The 21,726-nt window shown below is 35.3% G+C and overlaps 1 protein-coding gene across 1 annotated transcript; it reads left to right on the forward strand.

The window, feature by feature from the left end:
- Positions 1-178: 178 nt before the first annotated feature.
- LOC117323367 (calmodulin-lysine N-methyltransferase-like) lies at positions 179-17,948 on the forward strand. Its single transcript, XM_033878544.1, has 11 exons — positions 179-320; positions 2,518-2,696; positions 2,830-2,891; positions 4,115-4,175; positions 4,817-4,871; positions 7,486-7,549; positions 8,415-8,475; positions 8,831-8,905; positions 9,404-9,467; positions 9,788-9,916; positions 14,698-17,948. Exons 1-11 carry the CDS (start codon positions 261-263, stop codon positions 14,782-14,784), a joined length of 897 nt encoding a protein of 298 aa, XP_033734435.1. The 5' UTR covers positions 179-260; the 3' UTR covers positions 14,785-17,948.
- Positions 17,949-21,726: the final 3,778 nt, after the last annotated feature.

The following is a 21,726-nucleotide window of genomic DNA, read 5'->3' on the forward strand; positions in this document are numbered from 1 at the left end:
TAATTAATTCTTCTGCTATTATAGCGCTATGCATGTATATTCTAGTTGTTATCTGCTACATAATAATTATATCATTATATAATTTTACACGTGTAATTAAATATCTATCACATTTTTCAAATTATTTTTTTTTCGTTAAAGTTGTGACGTGTGACGTTAACAATAATGACTGCTCCCATGTATGGAAAATTTTGGCGTCCTTGGTTGTGGACCTAATTTTCCCAATTTATAATGAGTTATTTATAGATACGGTTTTAATCATGAGTACACAGTTGAATCGTTCAGAGAAGGCACGGGAACGATGGAAACTTTTAGCAAAGGTAATAATTTCAGTGATTTTCTGTAAACATAATTCAGCTCTACAGGTGCCCGATTTGTGCTTGTCGCATCACACACTGCATGTGCCACGGGGGGGGGGGGGGGGGGCGTCACTATCAATCATACGGCTCTGTATACGCTTGAGATTTCAGTTTATCTGTGTCTGTCACTCAGCTAAAGGAGTATTCTTATTTTATTAAGGGGGTAGACTTGAGCCGTTGGTTACCATGCCGGGGACCTGGGTTTGATTCCTGTGTTTTTATCTTTCACATTGCAATTTGGTGCCAACTGAAATCCCAGTGATATGGTATTGAGAGTCTTAAGATTTAGGTAAATCAAAAGAAAAATAGAGAGAGTAGTGTAAAGAAATAGGTCAGCATGGCTTGTACATGGTGTTAAATATGGTCTCATTGTCACTCAGCTAACAGAGTATGATTCTTTGGCTCAGGGGTACTGTAGAACCATGTAGAGATTTATATAACTATAGTTATTATATAGATCTCTGGTAAAACGTACCATGGGCATGGGTTATCACTCAGGTGACGATGGTTCGCAATTTGATTCTTGTTGGGACATTGGGTTGGGCTGTGTTTTTCTCTGTTCTTTCACACTGTTATTTTACAATTGTGTATTTGGACCTAGCTTGACTGATGTCCATTAAATAGTACATTATTGTAGATGACTTTTTATGTGTCTCATTCGAAAAAATGCAGCTGCATTTTAATCTAGTGCATGCATCTCCAGGCAATTATAAACTAATGTCTACAGTCATCGAGCCAGGTGTACTTGCAGAGTAACGCTGTAGTCATAGCTTGTGACCTTGTCTTGTAGAGTAAACGCTGTAGTCATAGCTTGTGACCTTGTCTTTGTAGAGTATAACGCTGTAGTCATAGCTTGTGACCTTGTCTTTGTAGAGTATAACGCTGTAGTCATAGCTTGTGACCTTGTCTTTGTAGAGTATTACACTGTAGCCATAGCTTGTCTTTGTAGAGTATTACACTGTAGCCATAGCTTGTCTTTGTAGAGTATTACACTGTAGCCATAGCTTGTCTTTGTAGAGTATTACACTGTAGCCATAGCTTGTCTTTGTAGAGTATTACACTGTAGCCATAGCTTGTCTTTGTAGAGTATTACACTGTAGCCATAGCTTGTCTTTGTAGAGTATAACACTGTAGCCATAGCTTGTCTTTGTACCTAGTGTTGTAGAGTATAACACTGTAGCCATAGCTTGTCTTTGTAGAGTATTAGACTGTAGCCATAGCTTGTCTTTGTAGAGTATTACACTGTAGCCATAGTTTGTCTTTGTAGAGTATAACACTGTAGCCATAGCTTGTCTTTGTAGAGTATTACACTGTAGCCATAGTTTGTCTTTGTAGAGTATAACACTGTAGCCATAGCTTGTCTTTGTAGAGTATTACACTGTAGCCATAGCTTATCTTTGTAGAGTATTACACTGTAGCCATAGTTTGTCTTTGTAGAGTATAACACTGTAGCCATAGCTTGTCTTTGTAGAGTATTACACTGTAGCCATAGTTTGTCTTTGTAGAGTATAACACTGTAGCCATAGCTTGTCTTTGTAGAGTATTACACTGTAGCCATAGCTTGTCTTTGTAGAGTATTACACTGTAGCCATAGCTTGTCTTTGTAGAGTATTACACTGTAGCCATAGATTGTCTTTGAATTACTGCATTTTTTTCTGCCAATTTGTATTGGGATCCGAATTTAGGCCCTGGAGTGTTAAGTTCTCTTTAATGAAATCATCATTTCTAAAAACTGATATTTTCATGTGAAGATGTGAAATTCAGAAATCTATGTTCACAATTTCCTCCTAATTTCATGGTTTCAGTTTGGTTGCAAAAATAAAAAGTTCTGTGCCAGGTGGAACCATCCAAAAATAGTCAGGAAAACTCTGCAGGTTACCAATTAATTATTGGACTTCCATGTTGTACATGTACCATCTTCTCTATAGCCAATATTTCTCTGGTCTTTACAGTAAGTTTACACCATGTCTGGTGTCAGGGCCAGAGGAAACTCGGGCTACCTTTTCTCATGATTATCTGTAAATTTCTTTTCGTGGTGTCATCCTGGGCACCAGTTGATAGACTAACCTCTTGTGCCAAGGGAAAGACCCCTATTAAGGCATTTGATAGACGATGTAAAGAACCCTTTTCACCACATTTATTTTTGGCATGTTTCCAGGCATTAAAAGGAGAAAGATCTGATGAGACATGTCAGAGTACTGTGTCCGTCCGAAGGTTCGGCAGCTATAGCCTACTACAGACTCAGGAACTCTCTACACCCGAAGATGTGAAAAATTGCGGATCAACATGGCACCGCTACACTTGTCCTGAAGTTCAGAACTTTTCCATGACCATCAGGTAGGTACTTCAGTGCTTTAACTATATAAGTATAATATCAGAATATCTTATCTTCTCCAAGTGTTAATTATAATTTTTAACTGAATTTAATGGGTCCAGATCGAGTCTTTCATTTCTGGTATTTTTATTTCAGACACTTAGCGGGGACGATAAAACCTGAGACTGTGTTTGGTTTTAACAATACAGGGAATGTTTGTAAGTAGATTTTCTTTGGTTGATTACACTGATTATGTACAGCTGCCATAGTGGCGATAAATTTAAACTATTTTACTGGTATATTAACTGTAGAAGGGTATACAAGTCACAAACCAATCAACACTTTGCATAAAGTTAACTCGAGTTTATTAAAGTAAACAGAATCAATTATATAAACTAAGTATACACATATGAAGTATAGACAAATAAATAATTGTCAGTAATCCATGCCCCAATAACATGGTAACAAATGCACCTATCTAGAGCACTAATTAACACAGCCAACTCTCCATACCGTGATCCCCCAGCCAACACTAACGTAACCTACACCCTATCGTATCCTAACATAGGTGTGCTGCTGTCAGCTCGTGCAGTACTGTTAGTCAGTACCTGGTGGCAACGTTATCGGAGCCTAGTTGGCCGAGAGGTTATCCTCTCCGGGTGCGTTGGCTGGGTATCTGACCATGCAAGTCCCCGAGTATCACTGTGCAGCCCCTTTTATACCCCAGCCCTGGTCCTACTTGCAGCCTGCATCCCTGCATCCCATACCCATTCTGATCGTACAAATCTATATGGCATATGCGTAGTAAGCTCAGAACCTCTTCCGGCAACTCATCAAGATCTGGTCGTCTCCAAAATAAATATCTCTGTAAACTTACTGTGTGTTCCTTTATTTGGATCGTACCAGTTGTACTGAATAGGTAAGGTAACATATAATGGAAGATGAATCTGTAAAAGGAGACTTTAATATTTCAATCAAAATTGTAAATGAATTATATTAAAGCCTATTTTCACATACACGTACATTCTTACCAGCCTAAAGGATATGTTTCATGATAACCAAACCCAGATTAATCAGTCCTGAACATATACAGAAATAATAAATTCTTTTTTCTCATACATCAAAATTGCATAAAATAAATGAACTATCAATAATTCCAAATTTTTCAATTCAACTAGATTACCTCCCTTGTGATTTAAACGTCATGCAGAAATATAAATGGATCTGACTTGATTCAGATGAGATAGAAAAATCTAGCACTTAGTAGCCTGTGAGATTTTTCTGTTTGGAACAAGAAATTCATGTAAAACTTGGTAACCTGTGAGAGTTTTTGGTCTGGAACAAGAAATTCATATTTTAAATGTGTACATAATAAATTGATTTGGAAGATAAACATATTTACACCACATTCCTAATATGCTGGATGTTGTTTCTGTTTCAGGTGTTTGGCCCTCAGAAGAAGTGATGGCCTACCATACTCAGACGTACCTTAACGACTTCAGGTACCGGTATATATCACCTGAGGAGCTACATATACTCACTCACTTTGTAAACAAGTTTGTGTGAAATCTAACAAACATATTTATTTTACACACAACAACTTATTAGAAATTATATATCTGCAAATCTGACACCAATGTAGAACTATATCTACACACTACTGTACACTGCATATAAACAATGTTATGAATCAAGGAAATACAGCTTAGCATGCATTCTCCCAACTGTCTGTCCTTCTGAAGTTTTAACTCAAATTTTTCAAAAGGCTGAGCTGGGATACTGACTTCCGACATGGATGTTATGTTTGGATATGCAAATACATTGTAATGTAATTCAGTTGAATTTTTTTCATATACATATTTGTATATTCCTTTTTTTCCTAATTTTCAAAACTATTTCTGCCAAACCAGGAGCAATAACACTCTTTAATGTGTCACAAACATATAGTTTTAAAATATCAAAGATATTTCTCTTTGCATGAAAATGTTATTTTTGATGATAATGGTGTGCAATGTAAGGCGTTGTTGAGACCAACAAATAAGCATTTCATTTGTGTAGTAGTTTTATGAAATGAATTACAAAGGAAATCATTTCCAAGGATTTTGATTGACTTACTAAAACAGAGGTGTGTTTTTTTTGACAGTGGAGCAGCAGTCTGTGAGTTGGGAGGTGGAATGACCTGTCTAGCTGGAGTCATGGTAAGTCTCATCCGAGATAGAGAAAGTCTTCAGTCAAACCTGTCATATACAACCCTCCAAGGGAGGCAACAAAAAAGTCACACATGACAGGTGGTCTCTTAATCCAGGTTCAGGTAACTAGTATAGTAAATAACATTGGGAGGGGGAGGGGGGTGGGGGAAATATGGTCAGATATTAGAGGGAGTCATTTAATTCAGGTGGTCGCTAAGGCAGGTTTGACTGTCCTCAGTAAGGCTCTTGGTCATTAAAATAAATGCTGGCTATTTGACATTGATACCAGTGTGTTTGGGACATATAAAGCAGTTCTCAAAAGTTGGTTCCAGTACATTATCTAAGAAATAATTAACGATGATTCGTGTATTATTGCAGGATATACAATGAGGACGAGGATATTTTGCAATTAAATTAATAACGAAGGCCGCAGGCCTGAGTTATTAATTAAAATTGCAAAATATCCGAGTCCGAGTTGTATATCCTGCAACAATACACGAGTCAAAGTTGATTATTTCTATTCTACCATGTACTGTTTAGTTCTGAGATCGACCTCTTTCTAATAGAAAAACAGCAAAGAAACCCCGGGAAAACCTTGTAATTTATTTCTTGAGTATTGCATTATTTGTTGATGAAAAATACAGGCAATACAGTACTATGATCAAGAGCATCTATCATATTGCATTGATTTTGAAAATTAAAAAAAAAAGGATAAAAAAAAAAGAAAAAAAGTGGGGGCCTCCGTAGGATTCGAACTCGCGTCGTGATAAAAATATATTGAAAGACTAACCCATTAGCCCAATCGGCTATAGTAACCTTTTATGAAGCAGGTGAATATTAGATATTTAAAATTGTAACAGCCGTGACTCACGAGCGTGTATTATTGGCACGAGCGTGGGTTATTGGAAAATAATACATGGTTTTTAACCAATCAAAACTGGCGTTACATAGCAAACATGGTAGAATATAAATTATAAATGCTTTGCAATTTCTACTGTGTGAGTCTGAAAAAGAAAAAATTTCCATCTGCTTCAAAGCAGTGAAAAGTTTTAAAAAAATTGAGCATTTCTGAATTGCTGTTACCTGATTTTTTTAGCCCACCATCATCAGATGGTGGGCTGTTCAAATCGCCCTGCGTCCGTGGTCCGTCGTCCGTCCGTCCCTCCGTCCGTCCGTCCGTCCCTCCGTCCGTCCCTCCGTCCGTAAACAATTTTTTTTATCACTATTTCTCAGAAAGTACTGAAGGGATCTTTCTCAAATTTCATATGTAGGTTCCCCTTGGTGCCTAGTTATGCATATTGCGTTTTGAGACCAATCGGAAAACAAAATGGCCGACAGGCAGCCATCTTGGATTTTGACAATTGAAGTTTGTTATCGCTATTTCTGAGAAAGTACTGAAGGGATCTTTCTGAAATTTCATATGTAGGTTTCCCTTGGTGCCTAGTTACGCATATTGCATTTTGAGACCAATCGGATAACAACATGGCCGACAGGCAGCCATCTTGGATTTTGACAATTGAAGTTTGTTATCGCTATTTCTGAGAAAGTACTGAAGGGATCTTTCTGAAATTTCATATGAAGGTTCCCCTTGGTGCCTAGTTATGCATATTGCGTTTTGAGACCAATCGGATAACAACATGGCCGACAGGCAGCCATCTTGGATTTTGACAATTGAAGTTTGTTATCGCTATTTCTGAGAAAGTACTGAAGGGATCTTTCTCAAATTTCATATGTAGGTTCCCCTTGGTGCGTTGTTATGCATATTGCGATTTGAGACCAATCGGTAAACAACATGGCCGACAGGCAGCCATCTTGGATTTTGACAATTGAAGTTTGTTATCACTATTTCTGAGAAAGTACTGAATGGATCTTTCTGAAATTTCATATGTAGGTTTCCCTTGGTGCTTAGTTATGTATATTGCGTTTTGAGACCAATCAGAAAACAAAATGGCCGACAGGCAGCCATCTTGGATTTTGACAATTGAAGTTTGTTATCACTATTTCTGAGAAAGTACTGAATGGATCTTTCTGAAATTTCATATGTAGGTTTCCCTTGGTGCCTAGTTATGCATATTGCGTTTTGGGACCAATCAGAAAACAACATGGCCGACAGGCAGCCATCTTGGATTTTGACAATTGAAGTTTGTTATCGCTATTTCTGAGAAAGTACTGAATGGATCTTTCTCAAATTTCATATGGAGGTTCCCCTTGGTGCCTCGTTATGCTAATTGCATTTTGAGATCAATTTGAAAACAATATGGCCGACAGACCGCCATCTTGGATTTTGACAATTGAAGTTTGTTATCTCTATTTCTCAAAGTACTGAATGGATCTTTCTCAAATTTCATAAGTAGGTTCCCCTTGGTCCCTTGTATTGCATTTTTGGACCAGTCTGTCCTGAAAACAACCTGGCAAACAAACAGCCATTATCGTTAAATCTCAAATTTCTTATATAGCTAGGATTCCCTTGTTTGAAAAGTACTGGAGAGATGTCTCAATTTGTACAGATTAGTAAAATGAAGGGAAAAGTAGAGAAAAGATCAATCTGACATGGAACCTATGAAGATCATTCAATGGTGGGCGCCAAGATCCCTCTGGGATCTCTTGTTCTTTTTTTTTCCAGCTATCCATATTGTCTGATGCTGAAAGCATGCTACTGACAGATGGCAATGAAGAATCTGTGGATAGTAAGTGTTTATGGTGGTCAAAACTATCTACTGTCTTTGATCAGCTTTAAATTATTACCATAGCAGATTATTGATATTAACATATACTGGACCTCATTTTCTAAATGACCAAATAAGGTCAAAACTATTGTTCTGTATCTTTTTTCACAGTCTACCTGGTACTTTATTTAACAATGGCCTTCTGGATGTGAAAAATAATATTAACTTGATAAAACCTACTTTTAACATTTTCTGATATTTTTTTTAATAACAAAAGAAGAAACTTTTTTGTTGTTGTTTGGCCTTGTTCCTATGTACTTCTAGGCTTAATAACAAAATCATTAAATTGATACATATATATTAGATAGATAGAAAGTGGAACGATTTGTCTAAATATTTTTTTTGAAATAATGTGCATATTTACAGGTATCTAAATGCATGTACATTTGTAATACAATTTGTTTATCTACTGTTTAGGCCATAACTAGTATTGCTTTGCATCATAGTCAATAAATTATGTGACGTTTATAAACATTATGACGTCATCCTGTTCCTAAGCAATAAAACAATCACCTAAAGATGGCCTAGAGGCCTGAAAGCACTAGCAATAATGTTGTGTTGATTTTCTTTTATTTTTGATATATATGTATATATACACGACTTGAAAACGTTAGAGATAATCAACTGTATTCGCCTTGTTTATCCTTTTATATTTACATATATAAATACCTAAAGTCCTTTTGAAGGATAGATATCGAGGGGGAAAACAATATTTACTGCAGGCCTCTCTTTCCTTTTTGGCTTCTTGAGGTAGAATGATGAGGTTTTACCAAATAGATTTCAGTCAATGATGTCATCAAGTTAAACATATTCCTATTGTTTACAGATCTAAACAAGATAATCGAAAACAACAGTTCAGCCTTTGGAAAGACAAAGGTTACAAGCAGGTTTGTATTGTTATTCAAATAGAAATTATCATTGTTTCAATTTTAGACATCTAAAAGTACTCGATGGGGTCAGTTATATATCTGAATATGGGCCTATGCAATGGAAATGTGGAAAAGAAGGGATGGACTTATCCCAGGCAATAGCTATAGGCTAATGATACCTGCTAAATTACAATGTCAAAATATCACTTGTAAAAAAAAAATTCTGTTTTTATAATATAAATATAACTTATCACAGATAAAATAAGGATTACACAGTAATAGATCTCTGTGATTTTATTTGATCTTTTTCCATCATGAAATCTTGTTTTCTGAAACTGGATTTCATACTAAAGCATTGAGCTGGTTATTTCAGAATGTTGCGGTGGGGGAGTGGCCCGGTAGAGGAATCCCTGGTCGAGAAGTTTGATATCATCCTCTGCGCTGACTGGTAGGTGTATTTTAATAGTTGTAATGATCAAAGACAGGAACAATTTCTTGTTGAACTAAATTATCGACTCTTATTGAGATTTGTGACACTGATAACTTTCTAATTGACACAGAATTACATTGAATATTCATGGCCACCATGGCATCGTTTTTATGACTGACATCAATGATGTCATTAACAATTGTCATTCAGGCTACCTATGTTTCAAACAAATTAAAATGCCTTGTTGATGTTGATGATATTGTGGTTCAGGTATGATAATACATTTACACATGGATATTTACATGTTATTTACAGTAAAACAGCATGTTTTTAAACTGCATGTCAGTACCACCTCACATGTTACAAATGAGTCACAGTTTTTACTCACAGTAGTCAAGAAATAAACATATTTACACATGTACATACTGTACGAAGGAAATAATATTAGTAATGATCTTTTAATGATATATAGATCTACCGATTGTGGTGTAATTTATTAATTTTTCGTCATTTCAGTTTGTTTTTTGATGAAGGCAGGAAAGATCTTGTGGACCTAGTTTATACCATGCTCAAACCAAAAGTAAGTCTGTTAAATGTTCCATGTTACTTTCTGTATCAACATATTTACTTACCAAGTGAAACATCAGCGTATACATTGTATATCATATAGTTCTTTGATTAAAGTACAATATGTTGGTCAGCTTATTGAATTTAGATTGTTATCAAATTATATTGTAATTTTTTAGGTTAAATCATGAGTAAAATCCTGTCCAAATCTCGTTAACTATTATATAATGTTAAAGTGAATGCTATATATTAGAGATTTCTAGTTAAGGGCAATAACTCTTCAGACACTTAGTGTTTTTAAACCTGCTAATACTAGGAACCTTAATTTGTTAGGGTAAGGTGTTAATGTATGCACCACGGCGAGGCAAGACATTTGACCAGTTTGTCACGTTAGCCGGAGAGAAGTTTCACACCACTGTAAAGGAGGAGTATGATCCTACAGTATGGAGTCTTCATAAAAAGGTACAATATATAGTCTATAGTCTGAAGTCTTCACAAACAGGTACAATATCTAGTCTACAGTCTACACAAACATGTACAATATATAGTCTACAGTCTACACAAACAGGTACAATGTATAGTCTACAGTCTACACAAACAGGTACAATATATAGTCTAAAGTCTGCACAAACAGGTTCAATATCTAGTCTACAGTCTACACAAACAGGTACAATATATAGTCTACAGTGGGAAGTCTACACAAACAGGTACAATATATAGTCTACACAAACATGTACAATATATAGTCTACACAAACAGGTACAATATATAGTCTACAGTCTACACAAACAGGTACAATATATAGTGTACAGTCTACACAAACATGTACAATATATAGTCTACAGTCTACACAGACAGGTACAATATATAGTCTACAGTCTACACAGACAGGTACAATATATAGTCTACAGTGGGAAGTCTACACAAACAGGTACAATATATAGTCTACAGTCTACACAAACATGTACAATATATAGTCTACAGTCTACACAGACAGGTACAATATATAGTCTACAGTCTACACAGACAGGTACAATATATAGTCTACAGTGGGAAGTCTACACAAACAGGTACAATATATAGAATACAATGTACACAAACAGGTACAATATATAGTCTACAGTCTACACAAACAGGTACAATATATAGTCTACAGTCTACACAAACAGGTTCAATATCTAGTCTACAGTCTACACAAACAGGTACAATATGTAGTCTACAGTCTACACAAACAGGTACAATATATAGTCTACAGTCTACACAAACGGGTACAATATATAGTCTACAGTCTACACAAACAGGTACAATATATAGTCTACAGTCTACACAAACAGGTACAATATATAGTCTACAGTCTACACAAACAGTTACAATATATATTGTACACAAACAGGTACAACGTATAGTCTACAGTCTACACAAACAGGTACAATATATAGTCTACAGCCTACACAAACAGGTACAATATATAGTCTATAGCCTACACAAACAGGTACAATATATAGTCTACAGTCTACAGTCTACACAAACAGGTACAATATATAGTGTACAGTCTACACAAACAGGTACAATATCTAGTCTACAGTCTACACAAACAGGTACAATATATAGTCTACAGTCTACACAAACAGGTACAATATATAGTCTACAGTCTACACAAACAGGTACAATATGTAGTCTACAGTCTACACAAACAGGTACAATATGTATCTACAGTCTACACAAACAGGTTCAATATATAGTCTACAGTCTACACAAACAGGTACAATATGTAGTCTACAGTCTACACAAACAGGTACAATATATAGTCTACAGCCTACACAAACAGGTACAATATATAGTCTACAGTCTACACAAACAGGTACAATATGTAGTCTACAGTCTACACAAACATGTACAATATATAGTCTACTGTCTACACAAACAGGTACAATATATAGTCTACTGTCTACACAAACAGGTACAATATGTAGTCTACAGTCTACACAAACAGGTACAATATATAGTCTACTGTCTACACAAACAGGTACAATATATAGTCTACAGTCTACACAAACAGGTACAATATGTAGTCTACAGTCTACACAAACAGGTACAATATGTATCTACAGTCTACACAAACAGGTTCAATATATAGTCTACAGTCTACACAAACAGGTACAATATGTAGTCTACAGTCTACACAAATAGGTACAATATATAGTCTACAGTCTACACAAACATGTACAATATGTAGTCTACAGTCTACACAAACAGGTACAATATGTAGTCTACAGTCTACACAAATAGGTACAATATGTAGTCTACAGTCTACACAAACATGTACAATATTAGTCTACAGCCTACACAAACAGGTACAATATATAGTCTACAGCCTACACAAACAGGTACAATATGTAGTCTACAGTCTACACAAACATGTACAATATTAGTCTACAGTCTACACAAACAGGTACAATATATAGTCTAGTCTACACAAACAGGTACAATATATAGTCTACAGTCTACACAAACAGATACAATATAAAGTCTACAGTCTACACAAACATGTACAATATATAGTCTACAGTCAAGGGTCTACACAAACAGATACAATGTATAGTCTACAGTCTACACAAACAGGTACAATATGTAGTCTACAGTCTACACAAATAGGTACAATATATAGTCTACAGTCTACACAAACAGGTACAATATATAGTCTACAGTCTGAAGTCTTCACAAACAGGTACAATATATAGTCTACAGTCTACACAAACAGATACAATATATAGTCTACAGTCTACACAAACAGGTACAATATATAGTCTACAGTCTGGAGTCTACACAAACAGGTACAATATGTAGTCTACAGTCTACACCAACAGGTACAATGTATAGTCTACAGTCTACACAAACAGGTACAATATGTAGTCTACAGTCTACACAAATAGGTACAATATATAGTCTACAGTCTACACAAACAGGTACAATATATAGTCTACAGTCTGAAGTCTTCACAAACAGGTACAATATGTAGTCTACAGTCTACACCAACAGGTACAATGTATAGTCTACAGTCTACACAAACAGGTACAATATGTAGTCTACAGTCTACACAAACAGGTACAATATGTAGTCTACAGTCTACACAAACAGGTACAATATATAGTCTACAGTCTACACAAACAGGTACAATATATAGTCTACAGTCTACACAAACAGGTACAATATATAGTCTACAGTCTGAAGTCTTCACAAACAGGTACAATATATAGTCTACAGTCTACACAAACAGATATAATATGTAGTCTACATTCTACACAAACAGGTACAATATATAGTCTACAGTCTACACAAACAGGTACAATATATAGTCTACAGTCTACACGAACAGGTACAATATATAGTCTACAGTCTACACAAACAGATACAATATATAGTCTACAGTCTACACAAACAGGTACAATATATAGTCTACAGTCTACACAAACAGGTACAATATGTAGTCTACAGTCTACACAAACATGTACAATATTAGTCTACAGTCTACACAAACAGGTACAATATATAGTCTACAGTCTACACAAACAGGTACAATATATAGTCTACAGTCTACACAAACAGGTACAATATATAGTCTACAGTCTACACAAACAGGTACAATATATAGTGTACAGTCTACACAAACAGGTACAATATGTAGTCTACACAAACAGGTACAATATATAGTCTACAGTGGGAAGTCTACACAAACAGATACAATATATAGTCTGAAGTCTTCACAAACAGGTACAATATATAGTCTACAATCTACACAAACAGGTACAATATATAGTGTACAGTCTACACAAACAGGTACAATATATAGTCTACAGTCTATTCCAACAGGTTCAATGTATAGTCTACAGTCTACACAAACAGGTACAATATCTAGTCTACAGTCTACACAAACAGGTACAATATATATAGTCTACAGTCTACACAAACAGGTACAATATATAGTCTACTGTCTACACAAACAGGTACAATATATATAGTCTACAGTCTACACAAACAGGTACAATATATAGTCTACTGTCTACACAAACATGTACAATATATAGTCTACACAAACAGGTACAATATATAGTCTACACAAACAGGTACAATATATAGTCTACAGTGGGAAGTCTACACAAACAGGTACAATATATAGTCTACAGCCTACACAAACAGGTACAATATATAGTCTACAGCCTACACAAACAGGTACAATATATAGTCTACAGCCTACACAAACAGGTACAATATATAGTCTACAGCCTACACAAACAGGTACAATATATAGTCTACAGCCTACACAAACAGGTACAATATATAGTCTACAGTCTACACAAACAGGTACAATATATAGTCTACAGCCTACACAAACAGGTACAATATGTAGTCTACAGTCTACACAAACAGGTACAATATATAGTCTACAATCTACACAGACACAATATATAGTCTACAGTCTACACAAACAGGTACAATATATAGTCTACGCAAACAGGTACAATATATAGTCTACAGTCTACACAAACAGGTACAATGTATAGTCTACAGTTTGGAGTCTACACAAACAGGTACAATATATAGTCTACAGTCTACACAAACAGGTACAATATATAGTCTACAATCTACACAGACATACAATATATAGTCTACAGTCTACACAAACGGGTACAATATATAGTCTACAGTCTACACAAACAGTTACAATATATAGTATACAGACTCCACAAACATGTACAATATATAGTCTACACAAACAGGTACAATATGTAGTCTACAGTCTACACAAACAGGTACAATATATAGTCTACAGTCTACACAAACGGGTACAATATATAGCCTACAGTCTACACAAACGGGTACAATATATAGTCTACAGTCTGGAGTCTACACAAACAGGTACAATATATAGTCTACAGACTCCACAAACAGCTTAAAACTTTATTTCAGTACAAAAAAAATTCACAAATTACAAGAGTTTTTACAGTATATGTGCATACATAATATCAAAGTTTGTCAGCCCTCTAGCGGCTTCGTTCCTCAAGGGATTTTGCTCAACCTTCACACAGTGATACAGGACCACAATATCCATGTTAAGTTTAACCCTCACGCCTTTTTTGGGTCAAGGTCACTGTTACTATTTTTAGAGCAGGGGCTGGTGCTTAAGCAATACCCAGTGTACTTGTTGGTCGTGTACTGATGATTTTAACCTGTGTTATTTTCAGATGGATGCAAAAGGCCTGGAGCACTATGATGCCAACATTCATTTCCCCTTATTTCTGTCCATGGAGCGAATCAACGAGGCTAGCTGATACCTGTACTGTTGATAATGTGACCTTGTGATACTAATTTAGATCCATGAACACTTGGAACTTCATACAACACCTTGGATTTGATATGTGTATAAATATACATGCACAAAGAATTTAAATATTTCATTCAATGGAAAACTGTTTTCTCCCAAACAGCGAAAAATCAGGGGGAAAAACACACTTATTATATGTTACAAATTTAATCTTATATCTGTAAGAAAATTTTTTTGAACAATGATTAAGATCAATGCATGACATAAATACCCTGTCAGTATAATGCATGACATAAATACCCTGTCAGTATAAACACCTTCCACAAAAAGGTAATATTGTTTTGAAAAATATAGTTCCCTAGTTACAAAATGGATGCTGAATCTCACATCCAAAGTTTTGTGGCACAATATTTATGGAGTTCCGGGTGATTATGAATGTACACTGCCTTCCAAATAACCATGACATATTGTCCGGACTTTCTGTCACTTTATAGAATTTTTAGAAAAAGAAATTTTTTGAGGAAATTTATTTTTCAACAATTACACGATTGTTACACTGTAAAACGTATTATGATATAAAGCTATTAAGTAAAAAAACCCAAAAAACTGCAATATTTAAATCTGAATAATTATACTGGATTTTGCATTATACTGTTTTAAAAAGAAGTTCCATGACTTATGGAGAGCAGTGTATATTTATACACATGGTGTTAAATGTACCAAAGACGTCTGTATTACGCAGACTAGGTAACGATACTCAGACAGAAATTGATACTCATTGTTGTGTAAAGCTGATAAGACTGTGATCTAAGTTTAACAGTTCATACTAAAGTGATTTTATCTCTATAGATATTTTTACAAGGTATAGTCATTAAAATCCAAAATTGCGATGGAATGTTTCATTAAACATATCATTATAGATACAGTTGTACCTCCTAACTGTAAATCAGTTATATCTTGTGTGCGATTTATTTCTGCATTAATCTGCGAGTAGAATCAATCGCAAATTCAAATCCTCCCCAATTATTTGTACGAAAATAACACCTTTGGATGACAGCAAAGCTATTGGTAAAGAATACGAGTTTTGTGGAGTCCATGGCTCTAAAAGCTCATCATTTGCAATTTTAAAGTCATTTCTAGATCAGCGTTTGTGAATTATGTACATTTGTATTTGCAAATATGTCTGAAGAGATAGTTTCGTGAAATAAAGTATTCGCGAAATCTAAGTGATTTACAGTATCACCGATTTGAACAAATTAACGATTTTCTAATCCCATGTGATTGTCCCTGAACTAAGTACATTTGTATACTGTTATGCCCGTCAATTTTGTGTATTTTCATGTTAGTAAACTTAAAAAATACCCTTAACCAAATTAACCAAAAAAAAAGACTTTAGAAAAGTAATTTAGTGTTAACTGTGAAGATATTCCTCTTTATTTTCAGCATTTTGGAAAAACAACAGACTTTTTTTCTTGACAGTCAAGGAGCTCATAGAAGTTGGCCACCCTTTCCCCTTCCTGTGTGTACATGAAATAGGTGTAAAGATACATTGTCAACTGGTTTGATGATGATGGGGTTTGATTGTATGTATATTGTTTGTATGTATGACATGTACAATATCTGTTTACAATGAAAGTTGCTGATTTTTTTTAATTTGTGAATTTTTTAGATATTATTTATTAAAGTATATAAGTATGTAGGTATAGAATGTTACATCATTCCTCGGTGTAGTGGTTTTTACTGTGTTAGAGCGTTGTACATTTATTTTCTATGCTTTATAGACATTCTGCTTTTTGAAAAAAAATATGCAAACAAAACCACATTCCAATATGTTAGAAAAATCTGCAAAAGGGGCTATATTTTATTTTAGGCCTGCTACCTGTATATATGTATCCAGACTTGTACAAACCTACATGTGACATACAAACATTGCTCATGTGTGACCGACATGTGACATACAAACATTGCTCATGTGTGACCTACATGTGACATACAAACATCACTCATGTGTGACCGACATGTGACTACAAACGTCACTCATGTGTGACCTACATGTGACCTACAAACATTGCTCATGTGTGACCTACATGTGACATACAAAGGTCACTCATGTGTGACCTACATGTGACATACAAACGTCACTCATGTGTGACCGACATGTGACTACAAACGTCACTCATGTGTGACCGACATGTGACTACAAACGTCACTCATGTGTGATCTACATGTGACATACAAATGTCACTCATGTGTGACCTACATGTGACCTACAAACATTGCTCATGTGTGACCTACATGTGACATACAAAGGTCACTCATGTGTGACCTACATGTGACATACAAACGTCACTCATGTGTGACCGACATGTGACTACAAACGTCACTCATGTGTGACCGACATGTGACTACAAACGTCACTCATGTGTGACCGACATGTGACTACAAACGTCACTCATGTGTGACCTACATGTGACATACAAACGTCACTCATGTGTGACCTACATGTGACATACAAACCTTACTGAAGTGTGACTTGAGTTAACCTGTTTTGAAGTAATTGATGTTTGAAGTTTTACACATTAGTATTATTGACTAGTCTTTGTTTTGATGTGTTTTGAGTTCCTTACATCCTGATTTAATTTTTGCTGACTCATGGATGATTGACTTTATGTAATTTCTATTTTTATACGTTTTAAAATGTCCTTGAATTGTCCTTGTACATATACCAACTTTATCTGTGGGTATGCTGAATTACATGTAAATACTGGATATTTATAATTTCTATGTTATTATTAGGTTAATGTAATTACCAAATAGTTACTAAGTACATGTAATTACCAAGTAGTTATATGTAATTACTCAACAGATGTAAGTACATAAAGAGACATAATATCCTAGCTGCTACAACATAGCTCTCCTGAGATACCTATCTATATAGGGACAGAGGAGACAGGGTAAGATTGTTCATTTTGACAGTATCCACAGGGACTTGACACAAATTCTCAACACACTGTCCTTATACATGTATATAGATCACCGCTAAGGAACTTGTGCCAAGTCCCTGTGATTGTTTCCATTAATGGGGTGGTAACTGGTGTGAACATTTGCCACAATGACTATACATATCATATCATTGGTGAACATTGAAATAAAACAAAAGAGTATTGGATATTTTTTGTTCTTGTTATTCTTTCAATTGCAAAGCTGACATATTGTTTGAGAAACAGTACTTTTCTATTTACAGGTACTGAAGATTTATAAATCTTACTACATACTAAAAGTTTCAGACCACTAGAAGTTGCTCTACTTGGTATTTGACCTCCACAAGGTATGACCTTCACAATCAATTAAGGTTATTTGTTGGAGCAAATTTTAGAGCACTTCATCAGAGACCTACAGGCAAAGAACTACAAAGATTGTGATATGTTGATTTGACTTTAAACTTTGTGATGTGACCTTGACCTCTGAGTCAATTCAATAATTAGTCACTCTGAAAATATTTATAAATATTCATAAAAAGATACATCATGGTGTTGACAAAGTTTCCATGTTGGGTTTATCTACCCATCAATGGCAATGCCCATTTATGGTATCCATGTAGTAGCTGGTGGCTACCTTACTAAACAACATACTGAAAGCCTATACATGCCGTATATAGAAATTATGTTTAAGTGCCCTGCCCAAAGACACACCACAACAATACTGTGGCGGTGTGGTTTGAGCATTATGGTCATTTGACTTGCAGCAATGTGACTTTGATCATAGGTGTTGACATCTGTAATTTGACCATCAGGCAGACTTCAGCAGATAAAATGTCATGATTTTGACCATGAAATTTAAAATCATAAATATAATTTTGTGTGAGGTAAAATGTAGCTGTCTGATCAAGTTCATAGTGATTTGACCTAAAAGTATGTGTCCACATGAAATGTCGGACATAAACGATCCTAGTTCTGATATCCCACAGTCACAGGAAACACTACATAAATCTAATGCTTTCTATTTAGATTCTTACATCAACTTATATAGCATTAGATTATAACGCTATTTTACCTTGTAATGAGGGAATGGAGAGTTTCAAAAGTGAGATATGGATTTAACTTCTATCTCTTTAATACGTCCCAGTTGTTACTATAATCTTAAAGGCGGACAAGAGGGGCGTACCATGAACTGCGTATTTCCATACAGATTTAAATATGTGTTCAGTCGAAATAAGTATCATTATATAGGAAGCCGTAATCATTGCAAAACCCAAGATACATCACAAAAGTCAATACGACTTAATTTGATGTCAACCAGTGATTACAGTGATTATAAAGATAGGGTGACAATCCGGTACAGATGACAAGAAAACGCGTACAACTAAATATGTAAAAACAAGAGTGTCGTTTGGTAAATTGAGGAAATTTTAGTTCAGAAAGCTTTACTAAATATGAGGAGTTTTATACAAATACATAATCTATTAAAGACAAAGAGCTAGTTTATGCTTTGATATTACGAGCAGGTGTTAATGTTTGAAATATTTCTAACAGGAAGAATGGCTTTATCCACAGGGGTTTGGCACGAATTCCGAACCCACAGTTCGTATACTGTAGTATAGTATTTTAATACAAATTCGTGCCAAGTCCCTGTGGCTTTACCGACACATTACCAGCGATTTGTTAACATTTCAAGAACAATCTAAATAGCTCACAGATGGTCACTCAAATATCAACAAAATCAATTCGCGAGGAATATGCTGTACAAACAGTTGCTATGGTAATCGGAAATGTGGATAATCCTTTAGCTCCTTATCACGTGCAATTACGTCACCAATAGAATTGACGAAACAGATGTACCAAGGCACGCGTGTTCTATAGGGAAGTATAACGCCTTAGAGGGAAATATAATGAAAAAAGGGGATAACTTTGTTTGAACATGTTATTGTCATAAAACAAAGGGATTGGGCACAAGTTATTAACTGTTAGCTGCACTCTCGCTCCTAAGGGTATAATTGTGTGCAGTCATTGTATCGAAGGACAAAAGTCATTGTATCGAAGAACAATGAGCCCATGCAACATTCATACTTTTGGTCCATTCTTCAAAATTCATGAATTCAAGCAAACGCCGTTTCCCCCACAGATGCCTGCGTTTGGGATTATAGTAATACATGTACATGAAAGTAAACAATATCAGTTTTAATCAAATTTACATATACACATTATCAAAGTTTATATCGAGTGGATCGATTTGTATAATAAAAGATACATTTGAGTTTAATTATTTTAGAAACGCTGTGATGTGTCATCATTAATTGGTAATTACATATTACTCATAAAAAAGAAACCGAGTCCCTGTAATTTCCACTAGCATCCATAATAGACTGAAAAGGGTTACAGACAAGCATGCAGTCACTTCGGATTTCAGATCCGTTTTATTCTCATACAAACAACTAATTGGTATCGATAACGCATTATAATATGTGCATGACACATTACAACCATTGCAGTAAATGTAGCAGTACGTGAGCTCAAGATCTGGCCAGGACAAGACACGAAAAAAGTCTCCTGACGTCATTTGTGTGTTCCTATATCGGTATGGTTTACTGAAAGTTTTGAGAAACTACACAAATTCCTTGATATCCGTGCTCTGTCGTAAGAAAAAATCCAAAAATTTAGCAGCCCACTTTAAAAAAAAATAGCGCTTTGATACAAACTCGGTGCCGTTTAGTGAAAAACGACGCTTTTTTCGTAACGTCAAAGCAAAAAGCAAGAATAGCCACAATATTAAGTCCCGAGAGGCTACAACGATTAAACCTCCCAGCATTAAAATGCATGTATACTGTTGGATTAGAGGTGATTTTATCAACGTATTTAGAAATTCTAAATAACATAGACTATGGCAACCGTGTCAGCTCTAGTACTAAAGTATATGTTTCAGTTGGATCTCAACAAGAGGCCGTCCCGTGGACCTAAACATATAAGAGTCCGTGGCCATATCGGAAAGATCAGGAAAAAGAAGTTTTTCATTCATTAAGATTCATTAATGGACCATTGGAACAGTTTGTCGCAACATGGTATTGTCAAAGAATTTAAAATTGAACATGTTCTTGACAATTACTGGTTAAACGACACTTTTTCAAATGCATTGATGTTGAAAAGCGTTCAAACAGATGTTAAAAAGGCTTGTGGTTACCACACCATTTCTGGTGTAGTTTTTAAAGAGTGCGCTGATGAGTTATGTGTTCCACTGTGCAATATTTTCAACCGTTCTTTGAATGTTTTTGAAAGAGCTAATTATGTAAATTAAATGTAGTTTCTAATTACAGACCAGTGTCTTTACTTCCAATTTTATCTAGAGTTTTCGAAAAACTTGTTGACGTTCATTTTTCAAAATTTATAAATACGCTTAGCTGCGACAGAGACGTGTAGGCCTATATATCTGATGTACACGTCTCTGGCTGCGACGAGCAACATAGTTTCATGCCAAGAAGGTCTACTTTGATAGTTCTAGTTTGAAAACTGGATAGTTATAAAATCTAGTTAATTTAATGTTCGTATCCTCAAGTTCTACAAGCACATCTTGATGGTCATACTTCGTACAAATCCCTACCCATGGTACGCGCTTTATAGATCACTGGGACCAGAACTATATATATATACATGTACGGTATATAGGCCTATAGGTATATACTATAATACACGTGGAACGTGGGTTGATATAATGCATATTTAGTTAAAAGTCCAAAGTTGTTGACAACCTCGTAAGATTGTAAGTCTCTTTTGCTGATTAATCCCTTTGTCAATTTATGCAATAAAATATGTTTAAACTTTAAACTAGTCTCTCGGAGCATCTCGAATGTAGCACTTGATATCGCGACTTCACGGATGGGATATCGGTGGTTGTGACTCAGCCACCATTGCGGGCAAAGAATTCCATGTATCAACAATTCTGTTTTTAAAAGCATGGT

The sequence above is a fragment of the Pecten maximus genome, chromosome 3 (genome assembly GCF_902652985.1).
Source record: "Pecten maximus chromosome 3, xPecMax1.1, whole genome shotgun sequence".
NCBI classification, from domain to species: domain Eukaryota; kingdom Metazoa; phylum Mollusca; class Bivalvia; order Pectinida; family Pectinidae; genus Pecten; species Pecten maximus.